We start from the raw sequence: 14,818 nt of genomic DNA, 5'->3' as shown, positions 1-14,818 counted from the left end.
GCTTGCATTCAGACCCGCAAACGGCACCGTAGAGTGCCCCAACACACGTGAGTCATGAGCAGCCTAAAGCAACTAACACGTTTAGCTAGCAGCACGAGGGGGCGCCAGAAGCGCGCCCTGATGCTGGTGAGCTGGTCCTGTGGCATGATCCGATCACGGCCAGGGGGCATCCACATGCCCCCCCCCCTAGCCAAGGCGGGTTGAGTGGAGACTCGCGCTGCGGCACAAGCAGGACCCGCCATCATGGCAATGGTGACCGTACATCGTGCTGCAGGTACGCCGCAGGGATGCCGCAGCATAGACTGCATAGCGCACTCGCTAGTCGCTACTCTGTGCCGCCACCCTGCGCGTCTTCCCACGCCGCAGCATTCCGTCGACACACTCAAACCCCACGCCAAATGAGGTCACGTCCGCGGTGAGACTGTGCGTGAGCGAAGCGCCGAAGCGCCGCCTCGGCGGTGTGGCGAGCGGCCGGAGGCCAGCGGGCGGGTGCCGGTGGTGCACCGCATGCGCTGCGGCGAGCTGCGTCGCCGTGTGTCGCAGTCGGGGAACGTGCTGCGCTGTGCTGCGCGTGTGTGTTGTGCTGCGCGTGTGTGCGTGGGTGCGGCGGCCGCCCGCCGCCATCAGCTGTCAACTGGAAGGGACCGCGCGCACGTGCAGTTGCACCTGCCGCTTCCATGGCGATCAAGCAGGCAGCCCCAGCGCGCGTCGCCGGGCAAACCGCCGCACTCCTGACCCCTGGCGACGGAGCTGTTGGGGATCGGAGGAGCTGGATGTCAAGGCGAGCGGCCACGTGGCGTCACTCAGGCGGCGGCGCCGGCGGCTCCCAGCCTCCGCCGCCACCACCACCGCTGCCGCCGCCCTCCTGGCCCCGAGCGGCACCGCCCCGCGCCCTCCGGCCCCCCTGCTGCCGCTGACCTGATCGCGGCTGCTGCTGCTCCTGCTGCTGCTGCTGCTGCCGCGCCTGGAGCTGCTGCCACTCCCACAGCAACTGCTCCTCCGGCGAGGACGGCACTGGCTCCAGGCCCGCCGTCTGGCGCACCGTCTTCACCTCGTGCTCGGCCCACTGAGCCCAATACCGCACCTAAGGGCAGCGCACAGACAGGAACAACATGTAGGGTACGCATGCAACTAACGTACCGTATGGTGTGCAAGGCCGCGAAAGAACAGGGAGACTTGGTTAACGCAACCATGCAGCACACACAGGACCGCGCGAATGCCAACAGCTTTGCCCTTCCCACCTGAGATGCATGCCGCCGCGCCTCTCGCGCCTTCCGCTTCGCCGCCTGCGCCGCTTCCCGCGCCGCGCGGCGTGCCTCCCGTTCTGCCGCTGGGCCCCGCGCCGGCTCCGCCTGGCGCCCCACTCCCCCCCTCGCGGTTGTCGCTGTCGCCCCCACTGCCTCCGCGCCCGCTGCGGGCTGTTTCTGCGACGCCGCTGCCGCGCTTGCTGCTACAGCTGCAGCCGTTGCAGCTGTAGCGGTACCGGCCGCAGCCGCCCTCCGAGCAGCAGCTGCTGCCGCCTCCGCGGCTGACGCAGCCGCTTGGCGCTTTACTTCGCGTGCCTGCGGTCAAAGCCGAGCCCACGGCAGGATGTCTTGAGAACGCACGCACGCACTTCTACTCTCCATGCAGATGCCTAAACAGCCGTGCATGGTCAGTTGTCGTCATCTCGCATACCGGAGAGCATATGCATGCAACAGCAGATCCAAACCCACACACACAGCGGCCATCGCTTGCACACCTGCGCCGCCGCCTGCCGCTTGGCCCGCTCAGCCGCCCGCCGCGCCTCTTTCGCCAGCCGCCGCGCCCGCTCAGCCTCCCGGTGCACTTCCTGCGAGCCACACAATCGGCAGTCGTGCTGTTACGGTGCGTTGCTTGCAGACACGTAGGGGCGCTCCGCGACCGGCACGTCAGCTGTCACTCAGCAGCCCGGTCACGTGCAAGGGCATATGTGGCTCCTGCGTCTCCGCAAGTAACGCATGCGCGAGCACGCATACGCACAAAAACCATCACAGCCATCACACGCCATCACACACACACACACATACACACACATACAGCTCGACTACGACCAGCGGGCGGGAATCCGGGAATTAGGCGTGCTGGGTAAACGTTGTTTAGCGCGCCCAGGGTGCGGAGCATGGACGCATACAGGTGCATCGCGGGGTCAGGCCGAATGGTCGCCCGTGGGGTTCCAGGCTTATCGCGGGTAAGTATGACTACCTGGGTCACGACAGTCACGCGACGCTCGGTAAAATGGTGGGTATCGGTAAGTAACTCCGGCGTCGTCTGGGCGGGCTTTCGTTTCGTTTTTTAACACACATACACACACACACACACATACACACATATACACACACACCCACACACACACGCATACACACAGACATGCGCGCGGCAGCACAAGCGCAGTCCATGCGTACCTCCAGCTTGTCCAGGGCCGCCGCGCGCTCCGCCTCCTCGGGCGTCAGGGGCCGGTCGGGGTCGCCGCCAGAGGCCTCCAGACGAGCCTGTGCGTGAGGGGAAGGGCGTGTTTCTTGGTGCAATTGCAGGTTGTGGCGACAACAATGTGACTGCGAAAAGCCTGTGGCGAGCATATACGGCTGCAGTTGAGACACGCCGAAAGTGGAGGCAGGTGCGCGCTTGCACCCGTTACCGTAACCCCCCGGGCTTGGACTTGGCCCCCCCTGACAGTCTGGGAGCCATTCGTTGGGCTTTTGCGTACAACTAACCCCCTATCTCTCCCGCACACACGCACACACGCGCACCTGCTCATAGCGCCACAGGTAGTCATAGCGGCCGCGCTCCTCCGGGTCTGACAGCACAGCGTAGGCGCTGTTGATCTCCGCAAACACCTCGTGCGAGTCCTCCTGCATGTGCGAACAACAACAACAAGAATCAATATCAACAAGGCGAACGTGCCGATGCGTGACAGTGTAACAGTGGCAGCACGCATGCTGTGTCGCGTGGGTGCCTGCTTGCCGCGGAGCGGCGCTGTGACCGCACCTGGCGTGGGCATACCGTGCATGCATCGAGCTGCGTGCGTGCATGCCGCCATACGCCGCGGGCTGACCCTCGCGCACCCCCACACCCGTAAGATAGTCATAGAGCCTGGCCAAGGCAACAGGGTCTATAACTATCTTAGGGGTGTGGAAGGGGAGTGGCCATAGACCCCGCTAGAGCGCTGCGTCATGCCCCGACCCGACCCGAGCCTGCCACAACGTGCTGACAGCTGCGGCGTTCTCACACCTCTTGGCTGACGTCCGGGTGGAACGCCTTCGCCAGCGACCGGTATGCCGCCCTGATTTCCTCCGATGCAGCAGTCTGCTCCACACCCAAAATATCGTAATAGCTCCCTGCGTCGGCACGTCCAAGAAACCTTGAAGGCATTGCCCGCCAAGTCTAAACTGAGAGCACGATTTAGTTGCACTCACTGCGAGCTGATACTGCGCTGCATATGAGACGAATCGGCCGGGGGGCTGAAGTCCGAAGCCGACTGCGAGGAAGTTGTGCAGTTTTCGGCCACCGCAAGCGCGAGTGGGCTTGGGACAACATTTCTGATTTAGGGTAGCTATACAGACGTGTAATCAAATAACAGGCACTGAAGAACATCTGGTCCCAAGGCACGGAGACCACACACGTCCATCATGCCGCCCTTCCACGCCCTTCCCGAGGGCCCACATTCCCCTTTGCTGTCATGTCAGCAAGCTATCATGCTGCAGCTGAACCTGTTACCTGCGTGGTACAGATATGCCATTACATCCACCAGCAAGCGGTTGCAGTGCTCCATCCATATGGCTCGTGGACTAAGCATTCAGCATTCACATGCCATCGTGCCCCGCTGCAGGAGAGCATACCGCTGTGAATTGCGCTCGGCAGTTGCTAGCTTGTGCCTAGGTACCATTGTTTTACAGCGGTAGTGGCATACCCGAGAAAGCAACGCATCCCAAGCGACCAGTGCCCGACACAAAGAATGCCGTATCACGGAAAGCGTAAATTGCAGTAGCGTCACACCTTGATATTCACGCGCGCACATTCCCCTGCTGCCATTATACCATGTCAGCGTATCGGAGACGACCAAAACCGAATGAACACGCAGGTCAGTCCGTGTAAATGAAATTAGCCCCATAGGGCCCCATCCCTACCGTGTGCCTTGCCAACCATCGGGCCTGCGCCACCCTGCCCCGTACCCTGTTCCAACGCGTGCGCACACACCTTTCTCGCCAAAAGCGTAAAATCGCCATGCGCTTAAATTCAGTACTGCAGCTGATAGCATTTCATGGCATAGGAAAATCAGCCCCCGGCTCGTCTGTGATGCTGCCTTAGTCCCTAGCTAGCGCTCCGTCATCAGGCATGGCCTCGCTCCGTGCGTGGGAATTTGGCGATTAGTTTGCCAGCATCACTTGTTGTGGGGCCAGACATGGCCGCCCAATCAACGACAGCTGACATGCAGCCACATGAGCCAGAGCGGCATTGGCCACCACGCGCCTGCACGTTGCTGCTGCCTCACTGAATCCGACTGGCAAACCGCTCCCGCCCCCCCCCACCTCTGCTTCATAGGCCACGCACAGCACTCCAGCATAGGTCCCACCCTCAGAAAGCACACATGCACTCCATCACTGCCGTATTAGGCTTTCCGACTTCGCGCCATGCACGGGGCACGGCTCTGGCCGGTCATTAGTAAGTCCGGTTCCCGAGGGCTAGCGCAAGCACTTGCAACACCCGCTTTCCCATTCCCACAGGGTTACTACTGCTAACGTAATTACTGATGACAGTCCAAAGTATCACTGTGAGTCCAAGAAGTGACGCTTATGACTCCCCCGGTGATGATGATAAGCTGGATGGATAAGCCTTTCCCGGCGCGGCCCAGCTGCCTTGGCACGCATGCGTGCTGCCCACCCATGTGCCGCCGCCGCTACCGTACACACAAGAGAGAATAGGGGACAGAAAGAGCACTGCACACGCACACACACACACACACGCCCGCACGTACACACAACAACATCAAACCCAGTTTCTATAGCAAGCACGGGAGTACCGGTATGCGTGCTCCCGCTGTATACACTTTTATGTCGACTGGCGGCATTACCATGCTGCGCGACTCCCATCCATGCGCAGCACGCATCTCCGCCACAAACCTCACGACTTGCCCTCACCAACAGTGCTCCTCACACGCCCTCGACGCCGGTGTGCGGCTGTGCGCGGTGGTGCAGCCCTGCCGCGCCCGCCGTCAGCTGCACCTCCTTGGCAATGGGGTCGTCGTCAAGCCCCAGCGCCGCACGCATCATGGTTCCACCGTGCGCCGACGCATCGTCCTTGAGGTGCACGCCGGCGGCGTTGGCGGCTGCTGCTGCGGCGGCGGCCTCGGCGGCCTTGCTGGTCGCGAGCGCGGGCGTGCGACTGCTGTCGGGATCGACCTGCTGCTGGTCCAGATCCAGCTGGTAGAGGGGCTGGGTGGCGCGCCAGGGCTGCGAGGTGTGGTGCGGGGCAGGCAGGAGGGCGGCGGGATTGTTGTTGCAGCCATTCCCAGTCAGAAAGTAGGTGGAGAGTGGAGACACCAGGACACAGCAGGATAGTACATGGGGCAGGAGGAGGGCGGGTTGTGACACGGTACGGTAGTCAAGCAACAGGGGCGGGGGGTGCGTGTGGGCGCGCGGGAGGGGGGGGGGAGGAGGGGGGCAGGTGAGGAGGGCGGAAGACGAGTGTTTGGGACTGGGTGCTGGTGGCACGAGCGTGCAGGGCAGGCAGCTGGTGTCCGTACCTTGGGGATGAAGAACAGAATGTCAATGCCCGGCCAGTAGCGCTCAAACACACTGACGCTGACAAAGAGGAACAGCGAGAAGGCCGGGCTGACCAGCGAGTCCAGGCCCGTCCAGTCCTTCATGGGGGCTGCGGGGATGTGAAGAACGCGAGAGGGGCAGATGGAAAGAGCGGTCGGCGGGCGGGGTTGCATCAGGCATGACTGCCTGATGAGCAGGCGGCGGTGGCCGTTGCAGCAAAGGCCATGGGAGCTGCGTATATCTTGCGCGAGCTGCCAACGAATCCCATCAGACGGTCGCAACATGCTTTGACCGCCGGCCGGCAACCTCACGCACCCATTGCAGCCACAACCATGACCACCGTCCCCGCCACAACCGGCCCCGCCATGCAGCGGCACTCACGCTGGTCGCAGACCTCGGTGTCGGGGTTCCACACGCCCGCATCCGCGGCGGCGGACTCCGGCGTGATGGTCATGAACGAGGGCAGGCCGGGCAGACCGCTGCCGTACCTGTGTGTTTGTGGTTGTGCAGCAACAGCCGTACCCGGTGAGTTTGCTTGTGTAAGCTAGCGCGAACGCCTCTACCTGAGCACACCCGCCTTAATTTCAGCCTACCCATCTTACTTGCACACTGCTTTGCAGGTGAGCGATTCCGCGTCCACCCGCGCTATCCATATCATCCTGCCCATCGCCCCCCACCCAGACGACTCAAATGACTGAAAACTCACAGGAATGCGTATTTGCCGGCAATGACCAGGCTGCCGTCCTTGGGCAGTGTGAACTCCAGGATGAGGCGCAGGATGGAGCCGCCCAGGCAGGACAGCAGGCCTGTGCGCGGTTTTCGTGTGTTTGTGTGTTTGCGTTTTGTGTGTGGGTCGGCAGGGACAGCAGAGTGTGTGTACGCGTGTGTGTGTATGCCGCCACACACTTAATGGGTGCGCAGCACAAGCACGTGGCACACGCACGCACCCACCCGCGTTGGGCGAGCCGCGCGGGTAGTAGACGGCCGCCAGCAGCGGCACCAGGCAGCCGGCCAGCACGATGTCAAAGGCCACCACCAGCAGGTAGGCGGGGTTGTAGGCCCACGCCGCGATGAAGCAGGCCTGCAGGGGTCAGGGGGTGTAGGCGGGGTGCATGGTGGCGGTGGTGTTGGTGTTGGTGGATTGGGGTGGGGTGCATCGTGGTGGTGGGCTGGGGTGGGGTAGGCAGGAATGCATTGCTTGGGTTTGGGTGGTAGCTTTGTGTGGAGGAGATGAGAGCGCGGAGCGGGGTCATGGGCAGCAGCAGGCGGCACGCATTGCACGCACGCAGATGCCCGAAGATGCCTGTTACCGCGACGCTCGCTCCCGACACGAAACCCGCTTTCCCCACGCACACACACAGACACACTGAAGGTAATCCGCGGCCGTAATTCTGCATCGCATACACTGTCCTACGCGTAATGTTTTCCTTGTGCTCTTTAACACACATACACACGCGCACACCGTGAGGGTCATGGGCACGTGGAAGATGCGGGCCACCCACAGCAGGTTCTCCTCGCTGGTGCCCCACCTGGGCACCTGGTGGGAGGGAAGGAGGTGGTGGTGGTGGTGTGTGGGGGGGGGGGAGGGGGGCGATCGATGGGGCGGAGGGGAAGCGGGAGCGAGCAGGTGGTGAGGCGAGGAGGCGGCTGGTGATGAGCTCAGCGGCAGGCGCGCGTGCGGACATTCTGGCGAGTCGGGTGGTGTCCTGGCCAGGTCCCGGCGACCCACAGCCCCCCCCAGCTAACCCCCCTACACACCATTCCAACACCCCACGCACCATTCCAACACCCCAACCGCACACCCAATCAACAACACCCGCCCCCCCACCCAACAGGAACAAACCCGCCCCCACACGCCCCCCCCCCCACACACACCTTGCGCCAGATGTTGTGCGCCATGACGCACGATGTGGCCAGGATGGCGCCGTCAGCTGTGGACATGGAGGCGGTCACGATGGCTACCATGGTCCAGGCGCCCAGAGCCTTGGGCGCCTGCGGTGCCGTTTTGACAGCAGGTGCCACGTAAAGGTGCCGCACCATGCAAGTAAGCATACATGCGCATTGTGGTAAGTTGCGCAGCGTGGGCGAGTGAGGGGGTAGACATGCGCACAGAGGCTCTCCCTCTGTGTGACCCCGCTCCTGGTGCAAGCAAGCCCGCCCCGCGCGCCTGACGGAAGCACGTGCACCACTACTCACGTGCAGCCACAGCAGTTGGAACAGCGCCGTGCGGTTCTCGGGCACCCACTCGGCGCACGTGGGCAGGCCCAGCGGCGCGGAGCACGTGTCCGCTGTGAACTCGGCGTACTGCGTGTCGGAAACACAAGGGCGGCGAATCGACATGGCGTTAGAGGACACCGGGAAAGGAAACACACAGGACTGTGTGTGTGTGTGTGTGTGTGTGTGTATGTGTGGTTGTGTGCGTGTGTGTGTGTGGGGGTGCGGGTGGGTGGCTTCGGCTCCAGTATGTGTCCACCGAGTGCCGCATGTCATCCGCACGCGTGCACTATCCCCCGCACACACTTCCCACCCACAACGCCACAACTAACAGCGTGCTGCCACTGCCGCCCATGGTGGGTTCGTCTCATTCCGTTTCCGATTGTGCAAAGACTGCAAACCTTTTACCCAACCGCGGGCACCCACCCAAACGCCCAATGAAGGACACACGCACCGGTGAGTCGGGTCCGAAGTACTTGCGCGCCAGGCCGGCCAGCAGGCCGAACGGCAGGCAGATGGCAATGAGCAGCTGGCGGCACGAGCAAGCGAGGGACGGAGCAGCAGGTAGGGCGGCAGCAGAAAGATGCGAGGTAGTAGAGGGCAAGGGTGAGAGTCGAGGTGATGAGCGGGCGAGGAGAGGCACGTGTCGCTGTTTGCGTGAGAGCATCACGCCGTTCCTGGATAACCGGAATGCACCTACCCTCCAAACACACCCAAGTCCACACCGCTGCGTCCCAGGTGCCCTCCATGCACCAGCAGCAGGGCATGCCCATCATCTGCGGACTCACCACCCCGGCCACCAGGTTCGCGATACGCGCTGTGTTGGGCGTCTTGGAGGCCATGCAGCGCGCCTGCAGAGCGAGCACGGGTAGGTGTGGATGTGGATGGTCAAGGGCGTGGTTGAGGAGGGTCAGGCAAGCAACAGAGGTGACCACACCGCCCGACACACCCATGTACGTTATTACCAGCCAGCGAATGGATAGGTACAATGACATGCACGCCACACACGGCACACGAGCTGACAGGCGACCAGCCCAGACGGCGGCAGATAGACCCAGCAGCAGTCGTGCACGGGGGCAGTGCGCGGCCCGAGTAGCACCAGATAACCCAAAACGCCCGCTGGGCACACCCAGAACGCCCGTTGGGCACACCCATCCCATCTGCTACATAATGGAGCCGAAGCCACACAGACACACAGACACACACACACACACACACACACACACACACACACACACACACCACTGTGCCCATCGCCACCTGCCGCCCACCTGGAAGTCCAGCGCGCACAGGTTGCCCAGGCCCAGCACGAACATGGTGACCCAGTTGAAGAACAGCGCGTTGGGGAAGGGCGCGTAGGCGTCTGCACGCATGCAGCAGCACCACCGCGAGCAGCGGGTTGGATGTCACCAGCAGGGCCATTAGCAAGCCGTACGTATATGCGCGCGTCCGTGCATGCAGGAGTGCTGATGTATGATTGCGGTTGCTGGTGTGTGCTCCTGTCTTTGTGTTTGCTCTTAGCCTCTCACCGAAGTTGGTCATGGCGTTGGGCCAAATGATTTGGTCGCCCACGGGGTAGGCGTAGTTGTCGCAGGTGGAGGCGTTGGTGACGGGGTCAACGCAGTCCAGGGGGCCAGCGTAGCCGGGTGTGATGGCCTGTGTTTGCGCATGTACGTGTGTGTTTGTGTGGGTGAATGCCGGTGGGCGGGAGCGCTGGGTGTCAGCAGGGGAATGGGCGAAGCGGTGTGGGGATTGCGTGATGCAGGGTCAGCACGCCATTGACCATGGCAATCAGGTGCTGTGTATGTTGTGAGCGCATCCACCTCGCCACCGCCGCCGCGACGACGAGCGAGACAGCACACGCACCGTGACGTTGTTTCCCAGGTCCAGCGCGAAGCCAAGAGAGGGCGGCGCGGCGTGGGGCTGTGGGTCGTGGGTGAAGACGTAGATGGTGGTCGCGATGAAGGCCGTGAAGCCGCCGATCACCTGTGTGTGTGTGTGTGTGTGTGTGTGTGTGTGTGTGTGTGTGTGTGTGTGTGTGTGTGTGTGTCCGGGCGGGCGGGCGGGCGTGTGCGGACGTATACCGTGCAGGTGTTACCGCCGGGTGAACAGTGGGCAACCGAGTGCACCACAACGTGAGTAATGACCGACACGATTCATTTCCAGCAGCCAACAAAGGCGCACGGCACACAGCGGGTCCGTCTGACATGCAGGCCAACAACCTGCTGCCGCCGCTCTATCTAGCTACGTACACCTGTGGCCGCCGCCCTAGCTACGTATACCCATGGCCGCCGCCCTAGCTACGTGAACCCATGGCCACCGCCCTAGCTAGCCGCGCCGCACCTGGGGCACATCGGTCAGGGCCACAGAGAACAGGCCGCCAGAGCCCGAGTACAGGGCCAGCACCACACCCGCGATGGCAAGAGAAACGCCTGCAAAAGCAGGAAGCACACGCACACGTGTTGCGTGCGTGGCTCACGTGCGCGTGGGTTACCGGTGGTTCGGGGGTCCCAGCGGCCGCTGAAGGGCCGGCGGCAGATGACACGGCATGATATGGGGGATAAGCCTGAATGCTCCTGTTCCCATAGTCGGACGTGTGCGGCGTTCCCACGTCTTCCCAGCTGGCAGCACCCCTCCCGACATCACTATTCCCAGGCGTGGGCGGCAGGTCATCACAGCAGGTAGTGGCAGGCCGCCGCTGTGTGTACGGTACACATGGCACCCCGCCGCTCGCTGGCACCCACCCTTGGCCAGGCCGAAGCAGAAGGACAGCACCAGCGAGATACCGACCAAGTTGCCTGTGAGACGCACAAGTACACAGAGCGAGAGGCAGCCAGCCAGTCAGACACGCTCACACACGTGGTATGGAGGGCGGATGGGATGGTACGTAGGCAAGCAAGCAAGGCGCCCGCACCACATGAGAGTGCATGGGAGCGCGGTTGCTGGCGCCGATAATCAGACACCTCACGCCCAGTGCTTTGGCCGGTTGTTACGAGACACTTCGCTACTAGCGATTCCTGTTCGAGACGACGGGGCTGCGCCCGAACCTGTAAGCTCCTAGCACACGCACTGAGCGGCACAGCCGTCGGGCCCTCACACCCTCCGGAGCGCCCGCAGCCTCTCATGATCTTTGTTGGCCACGGGGTGTCATGCGCTGTGGAGGTATCGGTACTGCTGGGTGGCCTCCTGCTATTTACACACAGCAACGCAGGCGCGCGCTCCCCCCCCCCCCGGTTTGTCCACGTGTCGGCCGCTGCGTGCCATGCCGTGCGTGCGCACATGGCCGGCCCTTGCCCTGGCGATTTGTGTTGCTCGCGCCCAACTCACCAGCCAGCAGGAAGAGGAAGGAGCAGATCTCGATGCACGACACAATGACCTGTGGACACACGTGCGTGCGTGCGTGCGTGTACACTTGTTACGTGAGCGTCCTCGCGGTCTTAGCCTGATTGGACCCATACGTGCAGATTTCAGCCTTTGCGCTTGCCGTTCATCATTCCTTTCTTGCAACCCCATGCCCACGTAACGCCGCCCCGTTCATGATTTCCTCATGCAATCCCATGCCAAAGCCGTCGTCACGCATGCCGCAGCACGCCACACGCACCGCGCCTTGACATAACAAACCCCTCGATTGCACCCTCCCCCTCGCTTCATGCATGCGCCTGCCCCTCTACCCCTCCTCTGACGGTTCAGCTCGTCGTGTCCTGCTTCATCGTGTCTCCCATTGCTTGCTAGGCTTGGCGAGAACACCCCCATCCCCTTCCCGCCCGCCCCCTCACCTTTGGGCGGTCCTTACTCGCCTTACTCCCCCGCCCCCTCTCCCGCCTCCTTTCCCTTTCCCTTTTCCTCCCTCACTCGCCCCCGCCGCCTCACCTCCATGAGCGGCCCGTACTTGCGCGCGTACAGCTCGGGCAGTGTGAAGAGCCCCATGCGGTTGATGGGGGCCGCCAGGAAGATGCCGTTCTGATAAAGAGGGTGGAGGGTAGGCGGCGTGGGGTGGCGGCAGCAGTGACGGGGACCGGTGAGTGCAGTGCGTAGCAGTGGCTGGTGGCCAGGTGGTGGTGGGTTGCGGATGGACATGAACACGTGTGGGGCATGATGGGATGTGGGCGGATCAGTATGTGTGTGTGTGTGTGTGTGTGTGTGTGTGTGTGTGTGTGTTGCACGTGACATGCGAGGCCGACAACTTCCACCTGCTACTCACCAGCACCAGTGAGATGCCCAGACCAATGGGCAGAACCGCCCCGTCCCAGAACCCATACCTGCGCGCACCAGCAGCAAGACAGGGTGGGTGTTAATCCGGGCCGAACAGGCGCAGTAAAATAGGTATGCTCCGTTACTATCATGGGAACGCCGCCGAGGCCAATCAACATCCGCCGGCGGTGACGTGAGCCTGCTGCTGGTATGTAGCAGGAGGCCCCAGTGTGCAACTGCTGCGACATGCAACGCAACTACGCCCCGACTGCACCACGGCCCGACCTAACCCCACCGCCGCCGCCCCATCCCCACCCCACCACCTGCACTACCTTTGCAAACCACCCGTGCGCACACTCACTTGTAGGCGCTGATGACGTTGCCCAGGGTGGCGTTGCTGTCCAGGCCCTGAGCCAGCAGCGCGCAGATCACCACATACAGCGGCAGAGTCCTGCGAGGTGTGTGTGCGTGGTGTGTGCGTGCGTGGTGGGCGCGTGCAGGCGGCATCGCATGGGCATGTGCGTGTTGCACATGCATTGAACGTGCATTGCATGGGGGGCATTGGGCGTGCAGTGCAGGGGCGGGGGCATGGCTCCTTGGGGGGCGGCAGCGTGCGGCGGCGGCTGAGGCACCGGGCGCGCGCGCGGGCTCCCCACGACCAGCCGGGTCCCCCACGACCGGCAGCTTGCCCGCTCGCCCAACACGCACGCACGGGCGTACGGGCTACGACACGCACACACACACACACAAACACACACACACACACACAAACACACACACACACACGCACCTGTTGCACACGAAGAAGGCCTTGGCGGAGCCCTTGATCGCAAACCGCGCGATGACGAGGGCCATGATGAACCACTGCGTGCGTGTGCGATGAGCGGAAACGCGGGGCCAATGGGGGATGACACAGGGGTTCGCGCTCAATCGCTCATGCCTTGTCCAGCCTCGTGGATGGGGCCCAGAATCAAGGAATCATGCGGGATCCAAACCACAGCAGGCACGGATCCAAAACCCCTGCTCCCCAGCATACACCTTCCACGCGCTCACCGATAAGGACACCACCGCCACGGGGATGCCGTACTGCACGGCCACACCCGAGTTGTCGAAGGGCTGGGGGCAGGGGATGTTGCACACGAACTTCTGGCAACAGCCATACTGGGCGTTGACCTGTGTGTTTCAGTGTTAGGAGAGCACCCAAAGGAAAGGTTTGACACAGACCGTGAGTGGGGCGGGTGCGCACACAGCAATGTGCAGCAAGCGACAGACTTGTGTGTGCCCACCCGGCCTAAAATCCCCGCCGAGCCAAGTGTGCGCTGACTGGGACGCCGCTCAACCGAGCCCTTGCGCAAACATGCCTAGGATGTGCATCCACGAACGAGGATTCACCTCCTCCACTGTGAGGCCATGCGTGAAAACGCCAGGAGATATCTCGAAGTTCTCCTCTGTGCAGTAGGTTTCTGTGTGCCAGCGGGGATCAGGACGTTGTTGTTTGGGTAACCCAAGGGGAGTGTCGCATAGTCCGGAAAGGCAAACTCTGGGCAAACACTGAAACACATGCTTTCTGCAGACCCGTGCCACTTAAACTCGTCAGCCTGGAATCAGCACAGAAACCGGCACTTGCACATTAGCGGATTGAATGGCTGGGCCGCTAACACGTTGAGGCAGATTAGGTGCGTTCCGCCCGTCACTAGTGTCCCAGAGCATATGGCGTGCCAGCGAAAACCATTCTCGTCTTGGAGTAATGCAAAGGGGCGCACGTCGCAACCCCAGGCCCAGCCCAAGCCCCGTGTTGCCACGAGGACTTGCGACAAGGAGGCGGCGCTGTGAAGTATGCCGCAATGGTTGGTCGATCGGTGTGGCGCCACGATGCACGAGCAACTAGGGTTGTCACTAAAACGCCGATGACTCCCGTACTGCCTTGCTTTCGCATTACTTACGATCGCTCATTGTATAGTAGTGCTACGTCGCTTGGGCGTACTCGAAAAGATGCTCAGCGAAGAAGTCCTGCAGAAGTTAGGGCGAGGCAAAGGGCGCTTTCGTAAATGTCTTGTAGTGAACTTCGCGCCAGGCCACCCAAACCATTGGATTATGGACGCAGAATGCTGAGAGCCTTATTTCTAGTCACAAAGCTCAGCGCGCGGTCGGGGCGTAGTTTTTGTAAATTCCCTCATTGCCGATTATGGAAGCCCTTGGCCGAACGCCGTGGCTTGCGCGCTGGCCCCAAAGACCCTTAGCCGTAATCCTTGACGTCCCAGTCGATCACAAGAACATTCTGTATGGTTGCAAAGTTCGGTGCTGTAGGCAAAGTTGAAACCCTAGTATGCAAGTAAGATATCGCCGCCCGCGTCGCCTCGCTTACCGCGTCTCGTGCGGTGCGTTGCGCTTGACTAAGTGACCCAGTAAACTCCAGCAATCTAGAAAATGTCACCTCGAACTGAAACTACTTCACGTGCGTGCTCAGCCAACCGACCAGCTGAAATGCTGCTGGACTACTTTGAACGTCGATGCCCAAGTGACTTGTGCTTTACTATTTGCACGATTGCAAGTTTATGGATGCAATTGACGCATCAGCAATTGGCGCCCTGGAGCGAATTTGTGGATCGGAGCGAGGGGTCAACGCCGTACGC

General features: G+C 62.0%; 2 protein-coding genes across 2 annotated transcripts; both read right to left on the bottom strand.

Moving 5' to 3' along the window:
• Nucleotides 1-7: 7 nt before the first annotated feature.
• Nucleotides 8-3,589, bottom strand: CHLRE_01g009450v5 (uncharacterized protein). Its single transcript, XM_043058269.1, has 7 exons — nt 3,435-3,589; nt 3,250-3,356; nt 2,769-2,870; nt 2,424-2,510; nt 1,742-1,831; nt 1,242-1,562; nt 8-1,084 (listed from the first exon to the last, which is right to left on the bottom strand). Exons 1-7 carry the CDS (start codon nt 3,553-3,555, stop codon nt 800-802), a joined length of 1,113 nt encoding a protein of 370 aa, XP_042928183.1. The 5' UTR covers nt 3,556-3,589; the 3' UTR covers nt 8-799.
• Nucleotides 3,590-3,744: 155 nt separating this feature from the next.
• Nucleotides 3,745-14,719, bottom strand: CHLRE_01g009400v5 (uncharacterized protein). Its single transcript, XM_001700244.2, has 24 exons — nt 14,551-14,719; nt 14,129-14,195; nt 13,578-13,648; nt 13,239-13,358; nt 12,976-13,049; nt 12,547-12,636; nt 12,196-12,253; nt 11,865-11,954; nt 11,322-11,370; nt 10,739-10,792; nt 10,338-10,426; nt 9,861-9,980; nt 9,524-9,650; nt 9,266-9,357; nt 8,783-8,845; nt 8,449-8,523; nt 7,977-8,084; nt 7,656-7,772; nt 7,243-7,317; nt 6,732-6,861; nt 6,487-6,586; nt 6,162-6,268; nt 5,762-5,889; nt 3,745-5,468 (listed from the first exon to the last, which is right to left on the bottom strand). The coding sequence occupies exons 2-24, from the start codon at nt 14,136-14,138 to the stop codon at nt 5,169-5,171; spliced, it is 2,247 nt and encodes a 748-aa protein (XP_001700296.2). The 5' UTR covers nt 14,139-14,195; nt 14,551-14,719; the 3' UTR covers nt 3,745-5,168.
• Between the last annotated feature and the right edge of the window lie 99 nt (nt 14,720-14,818).

The sequence above is a fragment of the Chlamydomonas reinhardtii genome, chromosome 1 (assembly GCF_000002595.2).
Source record: "Chlamydomonas reinhardtii strain CC-503 cw92 mt+ chromosome 1, whole genome shotgun sequence".
Taxonomy (NCBI): Eukaryota; Viridiplantae; Chlorophyta; class Chlorophyceae; order Chlamydomonadales; family Chlamydomonadaceae; genus Chlamydomonas; species Chlamydomonas reinhardtii.
The sequence above is the reverse complement of the archived record's forward strand: the minus strand, read 5'-3'. Positions and strand labels throughout refer to the sequence as shown.

Excerpts from the sequence above, each read along its gene's own strand:
- CHLRE_01g009450v5 (XM_043058269.1), bottom strand. The coding sequence starts at position 3,555 with ATGTTGTCCCAAGCCCACTCGCGCTTGCGGTGGCCGAAAACTGCACAA. Across the intron at positions 3,357-3,434 it reads CAGCGCAGTATCAGCTCGCA|GGAGCTATTACGATATTTTG; the intron begins GTGAGTGCAACT and ends GTGCCGACGCAG. Across the intron at positions 1,832-2,423 it reads CGGCCCTGGACAAGCTGGAG|GAAGTGCACCGGGAGGCTGA; the intron begins GTACGCATGGAC and ends TGTGGCTCGCAG.
- CHLRE_01g009400v5 (XM_001700244.2), bottom strand. Across the intron at positions 9,358-9,523 it reads CAACGCCATGACCAACTTCG|ACGCCTACGCGCCCTTCCCC; the intron begins GTGAGAGGCTAA and ends GCATGCGTGCAG. Across the intron at positions 7,318-7,655 it reads CGCACAACATCTGGCGCAAG|GTGCCCAGGTGGGGCACCAG; the intron begins GTGTGTGTGGGG and ends CCCTCCCACCAG.